This window comes from Schistocerca piceifrons, chromosome 8, assembly GCF_021461385.2.
Source record: "Schistocerca piceifrons isolate TAMUIC-IGC-003096 chromosome 8, iqSchPice1.1, whole genome shotgun sequence".
In the NCBI taxonomy this organism is placed as follows: domain Eukaryota; kingdom Metazoa; phylum Arthropoda; class Insecta; order Orthoptera; family Acrididae; genus Schistocerca; species Schistocerca piceifrons.
The window spans coordinates 127,055,822-127,083,067 of record NC_060145.1 but is presented as its reverse complement, the minus strand read 5'-3'; the positions used below and the strand labels follow the sequence as shown (position 1 = coordinate 127,083,067).

The 27,246-nt window shown below is 37.3% G+C and overlaps 1 protein-coding gene across 1 annotated transcript in view; it reads left to right on the top strand.

Moving 5' to 3' along the window:
• LOC124712120 (Meckel syndrome type 1 protein) overlaps positions 1-25,638 on the top strand; it is a 128,496-nt gene extending 102,858 nt beyond the window's left edge. Inside the window, exons 7-8 of the mRNA XM_047242418.1 lie at positions 19,213-19,451; positions 25,162-25,638. Coding sequence (XP_047098374.1) covers positions 19,213-19,451; positions 25,162-25,392 — 470 coding nt within the window. The 3' untranslated portion in view covers positions 25,393-25,638. The remainder of the gene's footprint in view (positions 1-19,212; positions 19,452-25,161) is intronic.
• The last annotated feature ends 1,608 nt before the right edge of the window (positions 25,639-27,246 follow it).

Genomic DNA, 27,246 nt, shown 5'->3' with positions numbered 1-27,246 from the left:
TTTAGGCAAGTGATCCATGGTTGTCAGAGTTGGTGGGGAACAGTGCACATTGAAGGTGATATTGGGACAGGAATTGGAAGGGGGTGACAGCACAGAAGAAGCAGAAACTTTTGGGTGGAGGGTCTGGGGACAATGGGTTACTGAAAATTGAGACCAAGAAAATTATGTGACCAAAGGATCTGTTGCAAAGATAACTCCCATCTGCATAGTACAGAGAAACTGGTGGTGGAGGGAAGGATCCAGATGGCCTGGGTTTTGAAGCACCTGTTGAAATTGGGCATTTTATGCTCAGCTGCATGTTGTGCCATCAGTGGTCAACTTTTTTCTTGTCAACAGTTTGGCACTAGCCTTTCATCATGACAGACAGCTGATTGGTAATCATACTTACTGAAAAACTGTGTAGTGTTTGCAGCAGAGTTGCTATATGACACAGCTGCTTTTACAGGTGGCCCAGCCTCTGCGGGGTAGGATAAGCCTGTGACAGACTGGAATAGGAAGCGCTGGGTGCACGGATTGAGCAGGTCTTCAACTCTGGTCTACCACAAGTATATGATTCCTGTGGCAAGGGGTTGGAAGTGGGAGTGGCATTGGTATGGACTAGGATGTTGCATAGGCTGGGTTGGCAACAGAACCCTGCTTTGGAAGATAGTTTTCCATTGACCATCCTAGGTTCAAAACAGTGAAGGTTGTAATAATTATATGGAGATGAAAAGACTTGCATAGGATAGAGAACTTGAAGAGCTGCAGACTGAAGACTACTGCAAAACCTTGTCTGTATGGTCAGAGTGGTATTCTACATATTGATGTAAATGGCTTGGAAAGCTGCCTGTGGAGATAAAACAATAAGTTGGATTTTATCTAATAACATCATTGCTGATGGAAAATTAAATCCCAAGTAATTGGGAGTCCTTGCAAATTCAATAATTAGTTCAAGATGGCGCCGATAGGAAAGTGTAGTGACGCTTCTCTCTCGTTAAAAAGGCAAAAAATGAACAGTTCTTCGTGTAGAGAATGTAAAAAGCGTGTGATGAAGGGTATTCTGTGTATCAAATGCAACTTCTGGTTACACGAAAAGTGCGCGAAAGTAAATCTAAAGTTCGTCAGCGATGATTTTCCGTGGACATGTCACGGTTGTTTACGTGACGAAACGGCCGATCTTGTAAGTGCAGTTGATACAAAAAACGAAATTATAAAGTTACTACGAAGTGACATTGAGGCATTAAAAACCGAACTTTCAACCATCAAGAAAGAAAACGATACATTAATACAAGAAAAGAAGTCCTGTGTGTGTAAAAGCCATCAAACGGAAAAGCAAGAAGATCGCGAAAATACGAATGACCGATCGTACTTTAAAAACAACATTTCAAGTGTTCCCGTTGATGTCTCGGTAAACTCAGTAAGCCAAAAACCGGAAGATAAATATAAATGGAAGGTGGTGACATACAGCAAAAGGAAAAACAAGGCGACAGATACGCAACAAAAGGAAAATGACTTTTTAATAATTGGCGATTCGCTGCTGAAGAATATCGCTGTCCCCAATTGCAAGATCGATGTACGACCTGGCATTAGAACGCATCAACTCGGTAAACATTTTAAAAATATGGTAAATGCAAGACAAGATACTACAGAACCAGATTCTGAAACCAGACATAACTATAATGGGGTGTTTATACATGTTGGGACGAATTCGTTAAGGAGCAGCAGTGAGGAAGAAATGGCAAGCGAAACAAGAAACATGATCCGTACTGCAAGAAATATGTATGCAGGATCTCGTCTGATACTTAGCGGAATCATAAACAGAAGGTCGGTGAGTGAAAAATATATCGCCAAAATAAACTGTGCTCTTAAAGAACAATGTGATCGTCTTGGGGCAATTTTTATAGACCCAAACAAATTCCTATGTAAAAACTCACTAGCGAAGGATGGCTTGCATTTAAATAGACTGGGGTCTGTAACGTTCAGCAGAATGTTTGCAGATGTCTGCAAAATCATTAGATGCAAGGGAAACTAATATGGCCTGAAGGGGATGAAAAATCATACACTCCAGCTGGAAAAGAAAAATATAAGCACCATACAAAAAAAGACGATACTAAAGAATTTGCCCCAGAATACAGCTCACAACATGTAAACCAACAAAATAAAAATTACATAAAAGTACTTCATCAAAATATTCAATACTTTGGTAACAAAAAATTAGAAGCAGAAGTACTCCTGAGTGAAGTAAGACCAGACATATTATGCATAAGTGAACATGGACTAACTGAAAGTAAAATACATAATGTGGCAGTAAAGGACTACAAACTAGCTAGTTACTTCTGCAGATCTAAATATAAGGGTGGTGGCGTTTGTATATATATTAAAACAGGTACTCTTTCAAAGAATGTAAACAGTGAAGCTGCTACATTTCCCATAGCTAGAGAAAAAGACTTTGAAGTTACTGGTATAGTGGCAGAAGATTTTAGAGTGTTTTGTGTGTACAGGTCACCATGTGGCAATATTAGCATCTTTCTAAAAAAAGTTGCTAGCTTATTGAGAATGAATATGAAGAGAAATCTTATTATATGTGGAGACTTCAACATTGACATGGGAAAAGACACAAAAATAAGACAGGATTTTGAAGAATTGTTAATACAGCATAACATGAAAGTGACAATAACTGCACCAACAAGAGTGACTTCACAAAGTGAGACAATTATTGACAACATAATTACTAATATGTGTAACTATGAGTCACATGTAGTTCAGACAGAAATATCTGATCATCATAGACAACTAATCAGCTTTTGCAGAAGTAATGACACAGTATCAGAACCAAAACAAACAACCAAAGAAATTAGGATCATCAGTGAACAAAATATCAACATCTTTAGAACAATGTTAAGTAAGGAAACCTGGAATGAAATCCTACAGGCCCAGAGTGTAAATGAAAAATATGATGCATTTATTTCAACAATTAAGTACCATTTTAACGTAGCATTTCCCAAAGTAAAGAGACAAGAAAGGCATCAAGATCAAACACAGTGGATTACGAGTGAAATACTAGAACAGCGAAGGAAGCTTCAGGATGTGAGACGGATGGGCGAAGCTGAAAACTATAAAGTGTTAAAAAAGAAGTATAGAAAAACAATAAGAGAAGCGAAAGCAAGAGCAATTGACACCACTATAGCGAACTCAAAAAACAAGGCAAAGGCAGCTTGGAAGGCAATCAATGCTGAAAGAAAGGAAAAAGATGGGTCAAACAAAGAAGAAGGTATTAGGTCAATTAAAGTAGACAACACAGTGGTCACAGATGGTATGGAAATAGCAAACATACTGAATAATAACTATATCAGTGTAGTAGAAAACCTAAAATTGGAAAGAAATAGTCAAAAACAGAAGGGTATTAAGGTACCAAGAAGATCATGCAGTACTATGTTCTTAAGACCAGTCACGGAAGATGAATTGCGGAAAACTATACAGAAACTGAAGTCCAAGAAATCAGCTGGTGATGATGAAATATCAAATCATGTAATAAAGCTGGTATGTGAGGAGATAATAACACCACTGCTGAACATAGCAAACTGTTCTTTCAGAGATGCAATTTTTCCAGAAAAACTGAAGATAACGAAGGTAGTGCCAGTGTACAAGAAAGGGTGTAAGGATGATCCCAACAACTACAGACCAGTTTCACTGATATCAGGTTTCTCAAAAATCCTAGAAATGCTTATGTATACCAGATTAGTTAACTATTTGGACAAACATAACATTCTCATGACCTCACAACATGGTTTCAGAAAGGGTAAATCTACAGAATCAGCAATTGTCAGTCTAACAGAATACATTTTACAGTCTTTAGATGAGAAAAAGGTTGTCTCTGCAATGTTTCTGGATCTTTCAAAGGCATTTGACACCATTGACCATGAAATGCTGATACAAAAATTAAGCAACTATGGCATTCGGGGGCAACCAGGTGAATGGATAAAATCATACTTGTGCAACCGCAAGCAGTATGTATCATTAGGAAACTCATACCAATCAGAAACCCAATCCATCAAATATGGAGTGCCGCAGGGTTCGGTAATGGGGCCATTGTTATTTAATGTATTTGTTAATGATATAGGTGTTGAGGAGGAAGAAAAGAAAATATTGTATGCTGATGACATGACAATACTAAATAGTGACCAAAATATGGAACAGCTTGAGAGAAGAGCATACATATCTGCAAATGTCACAGCTCAATGGCTGTTGGAAAATGAACTGGTTATAAATCTAAAAAAGACTATGTATGCAGTGTTTAAAAACAAGGAAAAGGCTGTAGACATGGATTTAGAGGTTGACGGAACAAGGCTGGAAGAAGTAGAATCTGCTAGATTCTTAGGTATTCTTGTGGATAATGAACTGAAATGGAAAAAACATATTAATAATGTCTGTAAGAAACTGAGCTCTGTCATATTCTTAATGATGCAGCTATCACAGTATTCAGACAAGAACCTTCTGTGTACAGTGTATCATGGACTTTTCGAACCATACTTACAGTATGGAGTGACGGTGTGGGGAAACTCAAACAAACAAGAGACAAAACGAGTGTTCACATTACAAAAAAAAGCAATTAGGACCATTTTAAGAAGAAAGACCTCTGAAACATGCAGAAACTGTTTCAAGAATTTAGGTATCTTAACTTTTTCATCATTATATATATACAAAACAATAATGTACATCACAAAAGGTAGTGAGGACTGGATTACAAATGCTAGTGTACACACCCACAATACAAGAAAGAAGAATGAAGTACGGAGCATACCCCACCGACTGGCAATGCTAGAAAAAGGACCCCAGTACTCTGGTATCAGACTACTAAGAAGTCTGCCCAAAACCTTGCAAGATAGTGTACTTCACAATGAATTTACAAAGAAACTTAAAGACTATCTCATTGAAAAAGAGTTTTACAGTGTTGCAGAATACTTATGCCATTAAATTTGTATATATTGTTACTCATTATCAGTGATGTAAAAATGTAAGCTAAAGGTGTAGAAAAATAATTGATAAAGAATTTTAATACTTTGACATGTCCTATATTACACGTACATTTACTGTACATGATGTAATCTTACAGGATCAAATAAAATTCAATTCAATTCAATTCAAAATACAAAATATGCCTCATTCAGACATCCTTTAAATAATCAAGTAATATAAATTGAGTTGGGAAATCCTTCTTACAGCATTATGTAAATAGATCTCAGTTTTTAGAGCATGTGGATGACTATTATCCTTTGTTAGCCAATCTAGAAAACATCTGTACATCAAAGTATAACTAGAAAAGTAATGAGAAAGTGTTTCACTTGATATTTAACTGATAGGAAGCAAGGGGTCATATTACATAAGTCATGCACATTTCATGATGAATGTTCTTTTAAGTGGAGACAAGTTACTTACTGCCAGTGTTCCACAGGGCTCTGAGATCGCTTCTGTTCTTGCTTTATATTAATTGGATTCTGTCTTAATGACAGTATTATTAAAATGATAGTTTGCTGATCTCCATATGGGGAGATATTGAGTTGCAGACAAAAAGACTGCTATACACTTGAGCTCTCACTGAAAAGGTATTCTAAAGAGGAAAAAAACACACACACACACACACTTTTACAGAAGCACAATTCACACAGACACTGTCTCTGGTTGCTGAGGCCTCAATGGCCAGAGAAACTGGTCATGGTTGTGAGAGTTGTGCTTGCAAGAACGTGTGTGTGTTTACTTTAGAAGGAAGCCGTTTGGCCGAAAACTCTAATGTGTTCTGCCTGTCTGCAACTCAGCATCTCCTTCATACAGTGAGTAGCAGTCTATCCTTTTCATAATATCGGCATTATTCCATCCTGGCTTTTCCATTGTTACAGTCTGTTTTACAATGATAAAGCAGAAGGAGTGCTCTGTGCTGATAATACAAGCAGCTCAAAAGAGGTGGAATGAAATATTTAAAATTATTAGCTATTGGTTCATGTTAAAAGGTCTGTTATGCAACACGTAAAAAATACAGTATCACTTCTGTATAAGGTGGGAGATACCTTTGTCAATAACAATGCAGCAAGAGGAAAAGGAAATATGTAGAAGTGTTTGTTCAAAATTCTTGGTTGTGCTTACTGATCAGAACTTGCATTGGAAACATAATACCAGATCTTACTAAATATCGGAGTTCAGCAACTATTAAATGCCATATTGACTGCTAATCAACCATAACTGTTTCAAAAATATGAAAAGATTTGTCACAGGCTGCTACCAGTCACAAAATTTTGTTGATTTAAATGATTTAATGAAACAGCTTGTTTTGTGGTACAAACATCATCTTCAGGCTACATTCATTTGTTGCTATGTTGTTCACATAATTTTTTTAAAAGTAATCACTCACATTGTTCATATGAATTTGTTTAGTTATCTTCATTGTTATAGCTCCTTGGATCTTATTAAACCCCATTCATAAACTTGCAAAGGATAGGCCCTAGTTAAAATGTGACACCAAAATCAACTCTAATGTACAGCAGAAATAAGATGGCAGTCAAAACAAAGCTTAGTTCAGTTTAACTACTGATTTTTCAGTCCTTGTATTATCAGTCACTTGCAATGTCTCCTGTACATCTTACTGTCACATCTCTGATATTGGTTGACAACATATATTACAATAAGAAGGACTGTGACAATTTAATGTTAAAAAATGACAGTATAATAATAATAATAAAAAATAATAATAATAATATTTATTCAACATGGAATAATCAAATTCAATCCCTAGAAATCATACAGTTTCAGGACATCATACAGATTATTCTTCTGAATATGTCAGTTTATAAATTACAAACTAAAAATTTGTTTGTATTAATAAATTTTACATTTTGATGGATTTTACATTTGGTAGTATACAATCACAATATTACAAATATTGTTTTTATCAACATTATATCAGTTGTAGGTTACTTAAAACTATGAGCTTGACATGCTTATGAAGCACTTTTCATACAGATATAATACTCATCTAGGGAATAAAAAGGGTTTTCAATTAGAATTCTTTTTAGCTGATCTTTTAATTTGTTAGTAGGAAGGGTTGTGAGACTGTGTGGTAGGGCATTGGCTAGCTTCAGCCCAGCATGAAGTGCATTTTTTTCATATAAAGCTATTCTGTGGCTATTTACGTGGTATCTGAACTTTTGCCTTGTATTGTACTGGTGCAGGTCACAGTTGAAATTTGGATTTATTGTTTTCACAAGCAATATAACTTTCAATATGTATACACCTATAATGGTAAGCACACCTAATTTTTGGAACAGATTTCGACATGATTCTTGAGGTTTGGCACCACAAATAATTCTGATAACTTTTTTTCTGTAGTATTAATAATGTGCTTAGGTTGGCTTGAGTTGTTGCACCTCATATTTCTACAGCATAGTTTAAGTTTGATGAGAATAGGGCATGATAAGCAGTTTTTAGTACACACGTGTCCTTACAATATGTGCTAATCATATTTATAGCAAACACATACTTCGACAGCTTACATGCTAAGGAATCAATATGCATGTCCCATTTGAGGCTGTCCTGGATTGTAATTCCCAAGTACTTTGTCCATTTTTTCCTTTTTTACAATGTCATTTCCTATGGATAATTTCATGTCAAATTCTATTTGTTTCCTTGTGTTAAATTCCATCATTGCAGTCTATGAAGCACTTACATTTAGATGGCTTTCATTAAAATACTTGACTATTTCATTAGTTACACTGTTGCACAGTACCTCCAGACTCTCATAGTCTTTGTGATTACACACTATTGATGTGTCATCTGCGTACAATATTTTTGTACAGTTAGGAGAACAATACTGTATATCATTAACATAAATCAAGAAAAGAAGGGGTCCCAAGACACTCCATATTTGATATCAGTAATTTTAGATTTGTAAGACCCACTGTTTGTTTTAAGCAAGACAAATTGTTTTCTATTGCTCATATACGATTTTATTAGCTCATAGCCAGTTCTTCTGATACCCAGGTTCCACAGCTTGTCAAGTAATATGGTGATGTTGACACAATCAAAAACTTTTTCTAGATCAAGGAACACTCCAGTTACATACTCCTTGTTCTCTATGGCCGATATTATTTTGTCTGTTAATTGTGCTGCTGCTACTGATGTTGACTTGTTTTTCATAAGATCATTCTGATTTTCAAATATTAAATTGTGTTGACTCAGGAATGTCATTAGTCTAGTATAAATAACTTTCTCAACTACCTTAGAAAATGCAGATAAGATTGAGATGGGGCGGTAGTTTTCAATTTTAGATTTATCACCTTTCTTCTAAATTGGAGTTACTTGTGCTGTCTTTAGACTATCTGGGAAACAACCTGATGCAATTACATCATTTACTGCTGTGGCCATGGCATCAGATATGTTGTCTATGCATCTTTTCAGTGTACTGATAGACAATCCATCATAGCCTGCTGATTTTGTATTTTTTAAATACATTACTATGTTTTTGACTTTCTTGTTATTGGTTGGGGCCAAGTATATGCTTTGTTTGATTGGAATGCCCCTATATCTATGCTGAAGATTCTTAAAATGGTCATTGACAGATTTTCCAACAGAAGAAAAGTACTCATTAAAAACATTTGCAATCTGACATTGACATTTCATGATACGCCCTTTATGGTTTATAGTAAAATCACTTGTTGATCTGTCCTTACAATACCTAAAGCTATTTATTACTTTCCAAACAGCTAAACCTGTGTTAGTAGAGTTCCTTAACATTGCGGCTGCATATTTACTTTTAGTTTCTAGCAGATGATCTTTATAGTAATCCTGATAGTTCTTAAATTCTACCTTTAGTCTATTATTATTGTTATTATTTATCATTGCATATTGGAAAAATCTAAGTTTCTCTCTTGCTGTTTTTACTTCATGATTTATCCAGTTATTTTTTGTATCTTTTTGCAGTCATTTACTGTAAAGGTCATTTCTGGGCATAAGACATTGAAGCAATATTAAAAATTTGATGAAAAATCACTGAAAGTAATGCTGTTTTTTTCACCCCATTGTAAGCTTTTCAGTAGACTGTTGAAATCTTTAACATTGTCGTCATTGGTGATTCTTTTTGTCACATATTGTTTCTCTTTTCTATTGACATGAAGATTTTCAGCTTCTATCAATACCTGTATTGTGTGGTGGTCAGAAATGGCAAGCTTCAGAACTGATGCACTGCATGTAAAGTGGGACATGTTAGTTATAATGTTGTCAGTGCATGATTTTACACTATTGACCTCTCTAGTGGGCTCGTTTATCAGAAATGTTAAGTTAAATTGAGCTGGTATTAGCATTAGTTTTCTAGATACAGAGTCATTGGACAGCAAGTCAATGTTTATAACTCCAGTTAGTATTATGTTAACCCAGCCATTTTTATTGCAGTGTTTACTGTCAATGTCAACAGCAGGTCATTAAGAACATCAAAGAAACTATCTAGGCTACCAGATGGAGGTCTGTATAGGCCTATAATTATTAAGTTCTCTTTCCCCCATTTATAATTAATTGCTGCTAGTTCTATTACACCCTCAATGCTGAAAGCACTTACATCTATTACACTATAATTACTACCACTGGCTGCAAAGATAGCTACCCCACCACCACGTTTCTCTTTTCTACTGAAGGCAGAGCAAAAGATCATGGAAAGTAGCTTACATACACTAATTAGCTCATCTGTGTACCATTGTTCACGTATAACTAAAACATCAGGGTTATCAGTTGGTGCAATGGTATCCAACTCGTTGTGCTTATTGCCAAGACTTTAAAAGTTCTGCTGAATTAATTCGAAAGTGAGTTCGGATTGTTGAACGCTTGATGGACATGCCACCATACCAGATTGGTTGTTTTTAAGAGTACAAGGGTTTCGCTGTATGATATTAGGGCTAAGTTTCTCCTGCTGGACCATACAGGGAGATTTAGAGCTACCAGGCTATCCAGCATTGTTTACTAGTTTCCTTGGCTTGTCAGCTGTAGCTCTTTGTGTGGCAAGTCCTGTTTGGGTGGGTTGTGCCATTCTTTAGCAATGCACTTATTTACACTGCTTTGTGTGATGTTTCGTCTGATTTCATCAATAATTAATTTACTCACAATCTTTTTACCTCTCTTGTTCACGTGCATACCATGAGTTGTGTGCAGGTTTCTATCTAGGTTACTGACGTTTACCAAAGACACATTGCGAAGTTTGTTACATATTGTTTTAAGCCTAACATTTGTTTTATGCACTTCCAAGTTCGCAATAGACTGGCCCATTAGATCATGTCTCTGTGGAATGTTAACGATAATTACTTTGGTGCCAGTCAACTTACCGAGTGTTGCTTTCATGTGCCTGATAGTGTAATTTGCTTCATTTTTAGCCACATCATTTGTACCACCAATGATAATGACATAATCATTCACTGAGAACGATTCACTATGTTGCACACATGGCTTCAGTACAGCAGAAAGAGGTGCACCAGGTTGAATGTGAACCACAGCTGTGAAGTCATCTTGGATATTCACGATGTTTTGGGCTATTTTGCGACCATGACTGTTTCCATAATAAGGATTATTATGTTAAAGAATTACAAAGATATTGCTATTGGAATACCATTCATATATATTTTTAATCATTATGTATTGTCTGTTTTAGTAGTACTGAGATGATATTTGTGAAGAAATGTGAGTTCTTGAAATCTGTAATCTCGTTTACAATTCGTCTTTACACTTTTGGTCACAGATGAATATTTCCATTTCCTTCTAGATCTCCATTTTCTATCTCTTCTGTAAAGTATGCAGCACTTTAATAGTGTAGTCTGTTGCAACACTGTGTCCTGTTTTATCTGTACACTTCACTGTAGCTGATTTGTTAGCTTTGTGTGTTCTTCAAAATGAGTATTAAAAATTTTGCGTGTTTGGCTAATGTACTTCTAATGCAATGGTTGCTCATTCCTTTATAAATCCCTGATTTGCTTTGTTTCTCGGCTGTTTGTGTGATGTTATGCACCAGTTTCTCTCTTAAATTTTTAGTGGTGGCAAAAAGTTATTCTGACATCTGTGTTCTTAAACAGCTTGCCTATTTTGTTTGAAATTATAGTTATAAACTTAGGTTTTTGTATGTAAGGTAAAATAAGGGCGGAGGGAGGGACGGAGGAGTGGAAGGGAAGAGGGGAGGAGGGAAAGAGGGTAGGGAAAGGAGAAAAGGGGGGAAAGGGAAGAGGGGGGGGGAAGGGAGGGGAAGAGGGGAGGGAGGGAAGGAAGGGAAAGGAGGAAAGAGAAATTAGGTATGCTAATAACAGCCACACAATACATTTACTCCTTTAGAAGTTTGTTGTGAAGAATCAGGCACAATTTGACAATAACAGTAGCAGTCATAAATACAGTAAACCTTGTATAATTTGGAAATCTGTCCAGATCGTACAAGTATTTCATTCTCAAAGTATTCAATACACTTCTATATGCCAATTTTCTGTATAAAGCAGAAAATGTCTAAGAGGGAAATGGAATGCAAATTTTAAGACTTAATCAATAGTTGATTACATGATGTCGAAAAGAACTTATACAGTTTTACTGTATTACAGTATACATTAGTTATCCACAACTCTACAGGGACACCACTTTTAACACAAAGACTATACTGCCCTGAGAATGTTGTTATGCAGCGCAAAACTGAGAAAAGGGGTTAAGCACAGCACAGTGCGGTGCTGCGGGAGTGGACATCAAACCACACCACCCTGTGTAACAACGAACAAGCTACGTGCAGTGTCAGTAAACCGTAGGAAATGCTCCATTCTTGAGTGCACTGTTTGTCAGCATTTCTCAGTTGCCATTATTATTATGTGCATTAACGCACACTGGAACATTGTTGCACATCTACAAATACTCTGCTGCAATCTGCACAATGAGAGAGGTGGGCGTTGTTCCGTTAAATAATGGTTTTACCCAGCAAGGTCAAGCATTCCAAGGAAATGCACTACCTGCATTATTTTGTGCCAGATTCAGTTGACTAGTGGCACTTTAAGTGATAACATGATGTCAAACAAAAAGTGTGTGTTGCTATTAATAGTAATAATAATAATAATAAATCCCATGGAGGCCCGGGAAAAGAATAGGACTCTGGTATGTTCTGCCAGTCGTAAAAGGTGATGAAAAGAACAAACCACTAATAGCACTAACCCCCCTTTTAGTGTGATTAGTTGGTTCAGGACAGAACTAAAGAAGCCTCGGACAAGCGCCGTCATGGTCGGGGACGACGCTTGAACCCTATGCCCGCCCACAATGGTAACGACACTGCTAGCCAACTGGAAAATGATTCAAATCCAAATAGAGGTGTTTTGCAGGATATGCTTCCTGCAACCACCCTAGAAGAAAAACAAAGACGGAGGATGAGATGGTCAGATGAAGTTAATCGACACCTCATGTTCTGTTATTACCAAGCAACAAACCTAGGAACCAACACAACTGGATACAGATCACAAGTATACACAACATTTATTACCAGATATCCAGAATTAAAATTTTTAACAGAATAATGACTAGCTGATCAGATCCGTGTAATAATCAAAAATAACAGGAGACCCCAGTCAGAATTAGAAAACATCAAACAACAAGTACAACAAATACTGGAACAAAATAATGTGCAATCAGAAGAAGAAGAAAATACAGTAATGGACTCAAACATCCCAGAGCAAACAAACAAAGAACAACACGCATCAATTAAACAGTCAGAGGAAAATGAAATCTTAAGACAGCCACCAGAACAAGCACAAATAGAACACGAAGTGACACACATGTTAGATATAGAAGAAAAATTTCAGCTGACATATATAGAATACAAAGACACAAATACAGACATTAGACCATTCTTGCATAGACCGCCAAATAACCCACAAGTCGAAACAACAATAAAAACTATCAACACAATCATACACAACAAAATAAATGAAAACACAACTATGGAAGAGTTACAACTGCTGGTTTATATAGGAGCACTCACTACACTAAATATACACACTAGGCAGAGATCAGAACCAACCAACACACAGAAGAAACCCACAAAACCGGCATGGCAACACAGGCTACAGATCAGAATAGAAAAACTGAGAAAAGACATCGGACAGCTAACACAATTTATAAGAAATGAAATGTCAGAAAAAAAAACCGAAAAAGATTAGGTAAAATCTCACAACAAGAAGCGATAGAGCAATTAGATGAAAAGAAGCAGAAATTACAAGCATTGGCCAAACGACTTAGAAGATACAAAAAAAGTGAAAATAGAAGGAAACAAAACCAAACATTCAACACAAACCAAAAGAAATTTTACCAGACAATAGATAACACACACATTAAAATAGACAATCCACCAAACATAACAGACATGGAACACTTCTGGAGCAACATATGGTCAAACCCGGTACAACATAACAGGCAAGCACGGTGGATACAAGCAGAAACAGATACATACAAGATGATACCACAAATGCCTGAAGTGATAATTTTGCAACATGAAGTCACCCAAGCAATCATTTCTACTCACAATTGGAAAGCTCCTGGAAAAGATAAAATAGCAAATTTCTGGCCAAAGAAATTCACCTCAACACATTCACATCTAACTAAATTATTTAACATATTTAAAAACAAAGATGATGTGACTTACCATACGAAAGTGCTGGCAGGTCGATAGAAACACAAACAGACACATACATACACACAAAATTCAAGCTTTTGCAACAAACTGTTGCCTCATCAGGAAAGAGGGAAGGAGAGGGAAAGACGAAAGGAAGTGGGTTTTAAGGGAGAGGGTAAGGAGTCATTCCAATCCCGGGAGCGGAAAGACTTACCTTAGGGGGAAAAAAGGATGGGTATACACTCGCACACACACACATATCCATCCACACATATACAGACACAAGCAGACATAAATTATTTAACAGTTACATTGCAGACCCATACACATTCCCTGATACACTTACACATGGAATAACTTATCTGAAACCTAAAGATCAAGCAGACACAGCAAACCCAGCTAAATATCGCCCCATAACATGCCTACCAACAATATACAAAATATTAATTTCAGTCATTACACAGAAATTAATGACACATACAACACAGAACAAAATTATAAATGAAGAACAAAAAGGCTGTTGCAAAGGAGCACGAAGATGTAAAGAGCAACTGATAATAGATGCAGAGGTGACATATCAAGCTAAAACTAAACAAAGGTCGCTACACTACGCATACATTGATTACCAAAAAGCTTTTTATAGTGTACACCACTCATGGTTACTACAAATATTGGAAATATACGAAGTAGATCCTAAATTGATACAGTTCCTAGACATAGTAATGAAAAATTGGAAAACCACACTTAATATCTAAACAAATTCAAATAATATCACATCACAGCCAATACAGATTAAGAGTGGAATATACCAAGGAGACTCATTAAGTCCTTTCTGGTTCTGCCTTGCTCTGAACCCACTATCCAACATGCTAAATAATACAAATTATGGATACAATATTACTGGAACATACCCACACAAAATCACACATTTGCTATACATGGATGATCTAAAACTGCTGGCAGCAACAAATCAACAACTCAAACAATTACTAAAGATAACGTAAGTATTCAGCAATGATATAAATATGGCTTTTGGAACAGACAAATGTAAGAAAAATAGCATAGTCAAGGGAAAACACACTAAACAAGAAGATTACATATTGGATAACCACAGCGACTGCATAGAAGCAATGGAAAAAACAGATGCCTATAAATATCTAGGATACAGACAAAAAATAGGAATAGATAATACAAATATTAATGGAGAACTAAAAGAAAAATATAGACAAAGACTAACAAAAATACTGGAAACAGAATTGACAGCAAGAAACAAGACAAAAGCTATAAATACTTATGCTACACCAATATTGACCTACTCATTTGGAGTAGTGAAATGGAGTAACACAGACCTAGAAGCACTCAATACACTTACACGATCACAATGCCACAAATATAGAATACATCAAATACATTCAGCAACTGAAAGATTCACATTAAGCAGAAAGGAAGGAGGAAGGGGATTTATCGACATAAAAAACCTACATTATGGACAGGTAGACAATTTAAGAAAATTCTTTATAGAACGAGCAGAAACTAGCAAAATACACAAAGCAATCACTCATATAAATACATCGGCTACACCACTGCAATTTCATAACCACTTCTACAACCCTTTAGATCACATAACATCAACAGATTCAAAGAAAGTGAATTGGAAGGGGAAGGCACTACATGGCAAGCACCCATATCATCTAACACAGCCACACATCGATCAAGACGCATCCAACACATGGCTAAAAAAAGTCAATATATACAGTGAGATGGAAGGATTCATGATTGCAATACAGGATCACACAATAAACACCAGATATTACAGCAAGCATATTATTAAAGATCCCAATACCACAACAGATAAATGCAGACCTTGCAAACAACAAATAGAAACAGTAGATCACATCACAAGCAGATGTACAATACTAGCAAATACAGAATACCCCAGAAGACATGACAATGTAGCAAAAATAATGCATCAACAGCTTGCCTTACAACATAAACTTATAAAATAACATGTTCCCACATACAAGTATGCACCAGAAAATGTACTGGAGAACGATGAATACAAATTATACTGGAACAGAACAACAGATAAAACAACACCACATAACAAACCTGACATGATACTCACCAATAAAAAGAAGAAATTAACACAACTAATCGAAATATCCATACCCAATACAACAAATATACAAAAGAAAACAGGAGAAAAAACTGAAAAATACATCCAACTGGCTGAGGAAGTCAAGGACATGTGGCATCAGGATAAAGTTGACATTATACCAATGATACTATCAACTACAGGAGTCATACCACACAATATCCACCAGTACATCAATGCAATACAGCTACATCCAAACTTATATATACAACTACAGAAATCTGTAATTATTGACACTTGTTCAATTACCCGAAAGTTCCTAAATGCAATGTAACATATACCATACAGTTAAAAGGAAGTCACGCTTGATCAAGGTCCGCGTCACCTTCCATTTTTAACCAGACATAACGTCTGAGACAAGAAAGAAATAATAATAATAATGTCTGAGACAGTAAAGAATAATAATAATAATGTTTATTTGTCCATGTTAACTTTACAGTCTTGGACGTCATCATTTTTTGTACAATTATATCAATATCATGCCATTCCAAGAATGAATATATACATCAAGTAGCACATTGTATATCATTCCATGCAATAATGTTATAAACACATTAGCACATTATATATCATTCCATACATATAATGATTATATACATCAATTAGTCAATTATACCGCAGTGGCCAAGCGGTTCTAGGCGCTTCAGTCCGGAACCGTGCGACTGCTACAGCCGCAGGTTCGAATCCTGCCTCGGGCATGGATGTGTGTGATGTCTTTAGGTTTAAATAGTTCTAAGTTCTAGGGGACTGATGACCTCAGATGTTAAGTCCCATAGTGCTCAGAGCCATTTTTTAGCCAATTATAACAGTACCACCACTAATATACCACAGTATGTAAAAGAATAAACTAGCAGTACTGCAGCTCAGAATTCTTTTAATGAGTATAAACATCTTTCTATTAACCAATTTTTCAACTTGATCTTGGAAAGATTGCCTTGGAGTTGCCTTATATTTTTTGGCAACTTATTATAGAATTGTCTCCCAGCTACATATGGACTGTGGTCTGTAGCTTTCTTGTTAGTCCGTATCCTATGATAGTCACTTTTGGCTCAAGTATTGTAATTATGGATGTCACTGTTCTTTACACTATTTTCCTCGTTCTCTTTTACGAACATTATGGTCTTAATTAGAACAATGAGTAAACAGTCAGTAATTTATAATTTTTGAAATAGTCCCTACAGGACTGGCGTTTTGCTCTTTAATGAAAAGATTAGGGTAATTGAGGTGAGTAAGGAAGACAGACTTTCTGTGCACAAAATAATGTTGTGATTCAAATGCGATAAAACACAAATTTATGATACTTTAAGAAACAGAGATAAGATATGAGATGAAGAAGACAGGAAATAAAGAAATTAATGAGATAGTTTGGGAATGGTTCATAAGTGCATGGGCAAAAAAGTTGCCTTTGTCTGGATCCATGTTGCCGAGTGAGGCTCTGAAAGTCACTAAAGAGCTTGGAAATCTGGAGTTTAATGTGTCCACAGGATGGCTGGACAGTTTCAAAGCTAGGCACAACAACATTGTGTGGAATAAATGTGTGGAGAAGCTAAAGATGTGTAGGAAAGTGTAGCAACAGAATGAAAGACAGTACTGTAGCACCTAATTGCAAATTATGACCCAAAAGATGTCTTCAGTGCTGATTAAATGGGACTGTTTTACTGCACACGGCCTTCAAAATCACCAATTTGATGTGAAAAGTGCACCAATGGAAAAGTGTCCAACAACAGACTCAGTGAACCGCTGTGAAACACATTTCATGAAATGAAGAAGCCACCGATGACTGGAAAGGCAGCAATACCATGTTGTTTCAAATGCATAGAAAATTTTATTTTGGTTCCATAACAATTCCTTTTTGAGCAAGTTTCACTGTATAATGCTAGAAACAAAGATAGCCTCCACTATCCACAACTTTGCCTCACTCTTTCACAAGAAGGAACAAAGTATGTAGTCATAAAATATTGGCTGTCTTCCTCTGTATGAATTAAAGGTGCCAGCAAATAATGAAAATTAAGGAAACCAAATTGAAGTCATTTCTACTTGACAACTCCTGCTCTGTAGATGAATTTATGAATAGATTATATTTATCAAATTTTGTTGTTGCTTACAATTTAAAAAAAAAATATCATATATAAAAACAAAGATGAGGGGACTTACCGAACAAAAGCGCTGGCAGGTCGATAGACACACAAACAAACACAAACATACACACAAAATTCAAGCTTTCGCAACAAACTGTTGCCTCATCAGGAAAGAGGGAAGGAGAGGGGAAGATGAGAGGAAGTGGGTTTTAAGGGAGAGGGTAAGGAGTCATTCCAATCCCGGGAGCGGAAAGACTTACCTTAGGGGGAAAAAAGGACAGGTATACACTCGCACACACGCACATATCCATCCACACATACACATGTGTGGATGGATATGTGCGTGTGTGCGAGTGTATACCTGTCCTTTTTTCCCCCTAAGGTAAGTCTTTCCGCTCCCGGGATTGGAATGACTCCTTACCCTCTCCCTTAAAACCCACTTCCTCTCATCTTCCCCTCTCCTTCCCTCTTTCCTGATGAGGCAACAGTTTGTTGCGAAAGCTTGAATTTTGTGTGTATGTTTGTGTTTGTTTGTGTGTCTATCGACCTGCCAGCGCTTTTGTTCGGTAAGTCCCCTCATCTTTGTTTTTATATATAATTTTTCCCACGTGGAATGTTTCCTTCCATTATAAAAAAAAAATATCATTTATATAAATGGCCAGGATGTAGCCAGGTTTCCACAGAAAAATTATACATCATACATTTAAAGTTACTGACACATTCCACTCCATAGGGAGTCACAGATATGCTCCATGAAACAGGCAAAAAACTAAAGTAGTAGTTTCTTTTCCCTCCAAAATATCCTGATAACTGTGTAAGATATTGATTTACAGACTTTTCAAGGGCAAAAGGAGCTATTACTGTATGATAGCAAATTGTCAGTGCAGCCTGTAGAAGATGTTTCCTTTAATTTTTTCTCTTTTATAATGAATATATTAGTTCATTGCACATTCTTGAATGTTATTATTGATAACAAAATCGGCAGGATGTGGTGAATGCATAAATGAGTAATGATGGCCAATTTCAAAGAAACTTTGGCATACATAATTACCAGACAAGATGTAAAATCTTTCCACGTATATTGGAAAACCTTATCTCAATTCAATAGTGGAGTTCTTTACTCTGGTGCTAGGAAATTATTAAATCCTAAAAAATCAATTCTAAAATCACACCCTATCAACCCCTTTCTTTATAAATTATCAGCCTTCTTTTGTTGCCCTACTGCAGGTACACTACCTCACTGCCACCAACACACACTGCTCAGCTTGTGTCTAGGATATTACAAACATATTACATACATGCTAAAACAAACATGCTTCAACATCTACTAAACTGAATGTCTGTTGCAGAAACACAGTGCCTTCGCCCCCAGCTACTGATGCGAGTTGCTTCGCTAGATAGTTGGGGCCGTTTCCGTGTGGAAGGCTACTGCCATGTACCTTTGCCTAACAGCGCAGGTCGTCATACTCTTTCTGTACCCTCTTGGCGGTTCACACCGGATGGACGCTTACATGAAATGAGACGTTTCTTTGTTGGAGGTGGTTGTAATGTTTCAATGGACATAGCTGGAGTGCCAGATGCAGTAAAGGTTAGTAGTTGCTAATAATTACTGAAACTGAAACTACTGATTAAATTTATTTATTTTTCCTATACGGTAAGGTTCAGTAACGTTTGCATACAGATCAAATTATTCACAGTGTTGTTAGCATCATATTCATCATTTAGTTCATTAACAAGTAAGAACTTTCTCTGCCTTTTTTTTTTTTTTTTTTAATAGTGTGGTGTATCTGCATTTTTGAAAACATACATTTGCGCTCAGTGAATAATAGTTGCTGCTTTCCTGCATTCTGTTACATTTGTTCTTAATTATAGAGTATCTTAAACTTTGCTTCTTTAAGCAACCAGTAGAAAAAAACTGAAATCAAAGGTGAAACAACTGCACTAACAAGAACATTATCAGTTGAACAGATGGCACTCCTGGCCCAGTTTTTCCCTCTTCTGGAAATGATGGAGACAAGAAGGACAGTGCAGAAAGATTCGTTCATTCACTCATTTTACCTGGTGACACAAAGAACAGAAAGTAAGAATCTGGTTCACTTTTTGTCCATAGAGGATATCATTTATCATCCTACAAAGGAGTCAGAAATCTGGCCAGGATGGCAGCGCCATTATACTTATGCCAAAGAAATTGGGGGGGGGGGGGGGGGGGGTTATTTTAGTGTATGTCCCAATATTTTTACAATAGACGAACTGTCACATTGCTATTGGTCTGTACGTCAGTACATGCAATAATATGACTTAGCTTATGTGAGAGGTACAGAAATCAATTCCCTGCCTGCTATAATAGCCACTGACTTAAATGACCGTTTAGAACAAGAACATAAATAGGATGTTCAGTGTATATATTTGACCTTAACTGCTAACAATGCTTTGCTGGCAACAGTAATAGAACTACACTGATATTCCAGTCTTCCTCAGTTGTTTATAATCGTTTGGCATCTGCTATTTCATTTGCAGATGATAATGGTGACTCTCTTCAAATCTATGCTGACGGACTAATATGCCTTCAGTTTTCCGTCCATCAAAATAACACTATTTTCAACAAGACTGTCACTTTTCTCTCAATTTGTGACTATAAATCTTATACATCAGTTCTGTGGAATGTAGGTTGGGGTGATAGAGAGTAATAGTGTGACAAAATTGGTTTTCTTCCAAAATTTTGTCAGTTGTATAAAAGGCAAAGGTTAATGCTCCTTAACTATCTCCAAATGTCTTGCATTCCTTAGATGTAGTTCATAAGGTATGTGATTACTGGACAGTCTGCTGGGTATTTCACATTTTGACAAAATAGAAGAAGGTGGCACTTATTCTCCTGTTTGTTGTGATATGGAGCATTATAAAAATGACTAAACTTTTAGGTGATAATTCTGGAATAAGCTGAGTTTATACACATTTCTTAAAACAATTTGGTGTCTTTTTCTATATAACTATTCTGATTTTTGTTTTTCAAGTCATATATGAAAACAGATTCCAGAACAAATCCCAAGTCAGTGCCTGAATCCACAACAGTTTATTGTTAACCAGCAGTTCTGTTCACAATACTTCTTGCGTAGTCTCCCTTTGGTAACATTTGTCTACAGTCTAATGTGTATGAATCCATGTTTTATATCTGCTTTAATTCTGCTACATAATAATACATTTATCCTTATTGGCAATAAATATTTCATTGTGAGCACTTTGATTCTTCTTGAAACTTCCTGGCAGATTAAAACTGTGTGCCGGACCGAGACTTGAACTCAGACCTTTGCCTTTCGCAGGCAAGTGCTCTACCAACTGAGCTACCCAAGCACGACTCACGCCCCGTCCTCACAGCTTTACTTCTGCCAGTACCTCATCTCCTACCTTCCAAACTTGGCAAAGGTCCCGAGTTCGAGTCTCAGTCCGGCACACAGTTTTAATCTGCCAGGAAGTTTCATACCATCGCACACTCCACTGCAGAGTGAAAATCTCATTCTGGAAACATCCCCCAGGCTGTGGCTAAGCCATGTCTCCGCAATATCCTTTCTTTCAGGAGTGCTAGTTCTGCAAGGTTCGCAGAAGAGCTTCTGTAAAGTTTGGAAGGTAGGAGACAAGGTACTGGCAGAAGTAAAGCTGTGAGGATGGGGTGTGAGTCGTGCTTGGGTAGCTCAGTTGGTAGAGCACTTGCCCGCGAAAGGCAAAGGTCCCGAGTTCGAGTCTCGGTCCGGCACACAGTTTTAATCTGCCAGGAAATTTCATATCAGCACACACTCCGCTGCACAGTGAAAATCACATTCTTGATTCTTCTTGTTTGGGGTAGATACATCAATCCCACTCCATTTGTCTTCATTTCCCTCCTTTTTTAAATTCCATACTATTGACTTACTCAACTTTAACATTTCGCTTGTACTTTCCATCAGCTTCTGTATCAGCACTGTCATTCCATCTTGTTTTCAATAAATGTTATGACATTAACAGCAGGTCATCACACCTGCCTGCAAAGACATGTTCCACATACACTATACACAGTGAGCTAACAATGCACACTACTTTGAACTGGAACATGGCTGTACCTAGTCATGTGACCAAGTAAGTTCCATAATCAATAGAAGCAGGGATGCTTTAGACATTTGTCAACAAGACTGAAGGCTATCACTCACTTCAGCATGGAATCTCACTTTATTGGCCATACAGTGAAAATTCATCCAACAGCTCACAGCATGTAGGTGAATCAAGACTAGCCATGCAGAATTTCAGGCACATCCTGTGGCACTGCAACCTACTCCCCACTGCTTTCGTCCATTTCCAACCACTACCATGAGAGCCAAAAATACAATACCTTAGCACCTGCACTCAGGGGCAGGCAGCTTCCATCGTATATAAATATGGCAGCATCAGCATTATATTAATACTTTGCAAGGTGATCATGAAATGTTGCATTATTTCAAAAGTGACACCTAACTGGAAACCTGGAAACTGATTAAGCATACTTACAAAAGAAATTAAGCAGATTAAATATACTTACAGAAGAAATTTTCCTGCAACAGCTGAGAAAATAAAATGATATACTGATCTGAGAAGTAATTAAAACAGATAGATGTCTTAATCTACAGACTTCATGGTATACTGGCTAAGACATTAATTCATAGTATGAGCTTTGAAAAGTCAGCATCTGCCATATTCCAATTGCATCTACCTAGGCAGTAGAATACTTGAGAAGGAAAAATTGCTGTCTGTCAAACCTTTTACTGTTTTAGATGAGTTTTTCCATGGCAGTACACCTTGCCCTAGACGCGGATGTGCATTTTGTACCACCTCACCAACCTTGTGTGCTGTGGACATGTCTAAACATGCTGCTCCCCAACGATCTGTGTACTGTGGATGTCTTAACATCCACTCTCCATCTGACAAGGCCTCAGAAGGCCTAACAGTACCGAATGAATGCCATGTCATCCTCAGCCGATAGGCTTCACTGGATGTGGATATGGAAGGGCATGTGGTCAGCACACCATTCTCCCAGCTGTGACCAAAGCCACTACTTCTCTGTCAAGTAGCTTCTAAACTGGCCTCAAAAGGGTTGACTGCACACGCTTGCCAAGAGCGCTCAGCAGACCTGGATGGTCACCCAAGTCCGACAGCACTTAACTTTGGTGATCTGACAGGAACTGTTGTTACCTCTGTAGCAAGGCCATTGATCTTAACATCCACAGCTACATTTTTATCACAATCATCCAGTAGCTGTTCAAATTTCAGGCTGCTTAACTGGAGAATTTTTTGTATGTTTGCTGCTGTGGTTGCATGTTGCTGTTTTTGAATCAGCTTTACATTTATGAATATTGCAAAGGATTGATGACATACTGTTGTTCTTACCATTGCACATTTCTGTGAAAGTAGAGTACATATCCTTTTTAAGAACAAAATTACTCATACCTTCAATTGCTCAGTGGAGGAATTGTGGGTAACTTGATAGAACTGACAGTGTGAATTCTCCAGTACTGATAATATTGAATATCATTTAGGGAATACCAAGGACAGCAACAGTCCTAAGATGTTTGCATAAACAAATACAACACATCAGCCTCTTGTTTCTATGAGACACATAAACGATATTTTTTCAGTTTCCAAAAAGGCTCAGAAAGACAGTAAAATGCTTGGAAAAAGGGTATGTTTTAACTAATGTTTCATCAGAAAAAAGTTCATTTAATCAGTTTATGCATTTGCATTCAAGGAATTGGTTTCATGGCTCAGTTGTTGAATAGGAAACTATTCGATCTTTCTGTATTTCTACATAATATACGAGGGCATGCTGAAAAAGTAATACTGCTCTGAATTGTAATGTGTAACATGGCAGCATTTAACTATGCCAGTTGGTGAGAAACAGCATTCTGTAATCACATTGCTAACCACAGAAAGCATGCATCCAATTGAAATCCATAGAAAAATGAAAGCTGTGTACAATAATGGGTCTCTTTACGACACTGTGATAGGTGATAAAAGTTAGATTCACCATTTTGACCCCAAAACAAAAGAGCATCAGTGGTGTTCTGCCACAAAGGATCACTGGTGCTAAAATAGTTCAAGACCATGCCATCAATAAGGAAAATTGTGCTCAAAGTGTTGTGGAATGTTCATGGTGTGGTGCATTTGACATATATACCTAAAAGGCACCATCATAACACTGCAAGGGACTCTGTGACCCCCAGAAAAGTACACAGAGTGCCCTCTCCTTAAGCATGACAGTGCCAGCCCATACACAACTGTTTGTGACATCTGCAACAATCAAATGCCTGGGGTTTACTGTCATCAGTCATCCTCCATATGGTCCTGACTTGGCTCCATCCAATTTTCATCTTTTGCCAAAACTTAAAGAACACTTACAAAGACTTCAGTTTGATAGTGATGAAGTTGGCAAGCAGAGGTGAGGTTCTGGCTCATCAATAAAGTAAAACATTCATCACTGACAATATCAAAAAACTGGTCATCATTGAGAGAAATATGTTCATTGACAGGGAGAGTACATATGTTGACAAATAAATATGTAGACACAAAGAACAAAGATGTTGAATATCAATAAATATTTAAAAAACTTTAAAGGTTTTCCACATAAAGAATTTGAAGGCATTACTTTTTGGCAAATCCTCAAACATATCATTAGGTATTCTGTTAAAAATGTCATATGAAACAAAATTATTTTTACTCAGTAAAATGAAATACTAAAAGAATTGCAGGTTTGACAGTCTGAGTGGAAAGATATGCTAATCAGAAAACTTTATTGTTACTTTTATTCTCGTGACTCATGAAAAAGCTGAAAATCAATTATCAAACAATAGAAATTCCAGGTTGGAGTATCAACAATGTTAGGAAAGGGATACATTGCTACTCACAGTAAAGATGACTGACTGAGTTGCAGACAGGTACAATGAAAAGATTGTTACACATTATAGCTTTCAGTCAAAGCCTTCTTCAGCAAAGAAAGCACACATTCACACAAGCAAGCAGACCTCACACATGACTGCTACCAGAAGCAGCTCTGGCTAGTATCCTTTGCTGAAGAAGACTTTGGCCGAAAACACCGTCATGTATAGCAGTCTTTCTGTTGTGCATGTCTGCAACTCAGTGCGTCATCTTTACAGTGAGTAGCAGTCTATATCGTCACTGGCAGTGTCGTCTGTCTTTCTTCATCCTTCTAAAGTCTCTTTATCTGTGATGTTGTTATGTTATATTTGTCTGCTTCATTTTTTATTTGTGTCACGTGTTAATATTAATCCATCTCCTTTCAGGGTAAACCAGTGCTTGGCAAGTTTGGCTTGCATACTGTTAGCAGTGGCACAGTCACAGTTCGAATGGACGTTATTCACCAGACGTCTGAAAGGGCAGAGGGTTGGGGGAAGAATGTGCCCCATCACCTGTCATCATCAGCATTACTTAACAGTGTGGAAGCTGTGATTGCTGCTTTCAGCAGAGCTCGTCACAGGATGCTACGGGCAAGGCAGGGCCTCGATGTGCCATAGACAACTGTTCAGTGGATCCTGTCATATAGTGCCAAGCACAGTGTGTTCCAACAGCAAAGAGGATCAACTTGTATTCTGCTTAGTGCAGTGGTTGCAATCAGGTTAGGAACTGCTGGAAGACATAATGAAGTATTGCAGTCAAAATACAGACTTGTTAAACTGTAACAGTTTGGATATGCATATACAATGCAAACAAATAAAAAATCACTTTTTTCCTTTAATAAAGTTTAATGGTCCTGTTGATTTAATCTGACTCCAGTTTTTCACTTATGCACGGTGAATATTAAGAAAAGGACAAGTTGATTCTTTACAAGAAAGGGAATGGATGTTGAGTCTGTAATAACACAATTAGACCTGTTTCATCAAATTACAAGGCCTTAATTTATTATTTAACTGATGCATTTTTGGTGTTTGTGTTACCAGATTTCCTTTCAGAGAGATGAACAACGTGGTTGAGCTCGACATGTTTGTACACCAGCTCTGCAATAACAAGTCTATACAGTACTGAGAGGAATACTAGTACAAGTGCCACACACATGATCTCCCAGCATGGAGTGAATGAAAGAATGATGTGCATCCTGTGTGAAAACCAGTTTCATTCCTGCCACCCGCAACATGTGCCAGGATTATCAGCAGTAGGATTTCCTTCAAAAGAAGGCTTTGCAACGTACCACTATCATTAAGAAATTTCTGTTGTAAGTATTATTCACTGATCATGTACCCTTTGGTTACAATGCAGTCATGTCCACACACAGCTGTCACATAGGGGCTATAGAAGATCCTTTGGGAATTGCTGAATTGTAGCATCGTCAATGTGTTAACATCAGTGTTTGGGCAGGGGTTACTGATGACCATCTTCTTGTACCATTTGTTTCAGCACAAGGTCATAATGGATACATACACTTCCAGAACTCTACTTATTTTTCTGGAGGATGTGCCTGTAACAGTACAACAACTAACATGGCAGATACATCATGGAGTACCAGCCCATTTCCATGTCATTGCATGTCAGCACCTCAACATCACATTCCTGGGAGACAGATAGGACAAGGTGAACCTTGTCTCTGACCAGCTCTATCACCAGACTTAAACCACCTTGATTTTTACTTGTAGGGGCATCTGAAAAGTGTTGTGTATGTTGAACCAGCTCCTGATTTGCAGAGCCTTGAACAGTATGTCTGTGTAGCCTGTGTTGTTATTTAGCTATGCCCTGAGACATTTGAAATAGTGAGGTAATCTATGATGTAAAGACGACAAGTTGCATTCCATCCCATGACACCAACACTGAATAATACCTTCTGTAATGTGGAAGGAATTAATTACATGTAATGTACCAGTACTATTTACTTTATTGCAGACTGACATGTACACCAAGAGCCTAAGAAAATGGTACACCTACGTAATATCATGTAGGACCCCCGTGAGCACGCAGAAGTGCAACAACATGATGTGGCGTGGACTTGACTAATGTCTGAAGTAGTGCTGGAGGGAATTGACACCATGAATCCTGCAGGGTTGTACATAAACCCGTAAGAGTACGAGGGAGGTGGACATCTCTTCTAAGCAGCATGTTGCAAGGCATCCCAGATATGCTCAATAATGTTCATGTATAGGGAGTTTGGTGGCCAGCAGAAGTGTTTAAACTAAGAAGAGTGTTCCTGGAGCCACTCTGTAGCAATTCTGGACATTTGGGGTGTCACATTGTCCTGCTGGAATTTCCCAAGTCTGTCAGAATTCACAATGGACATAAATGGATGCAGATGATCAGACAGGATGCTTATGCCCATCTCACCTGTGAGAGTCGTATCTAGACATATCAGGGGTCCCATATCACTCCAACTGCACATGCACAAC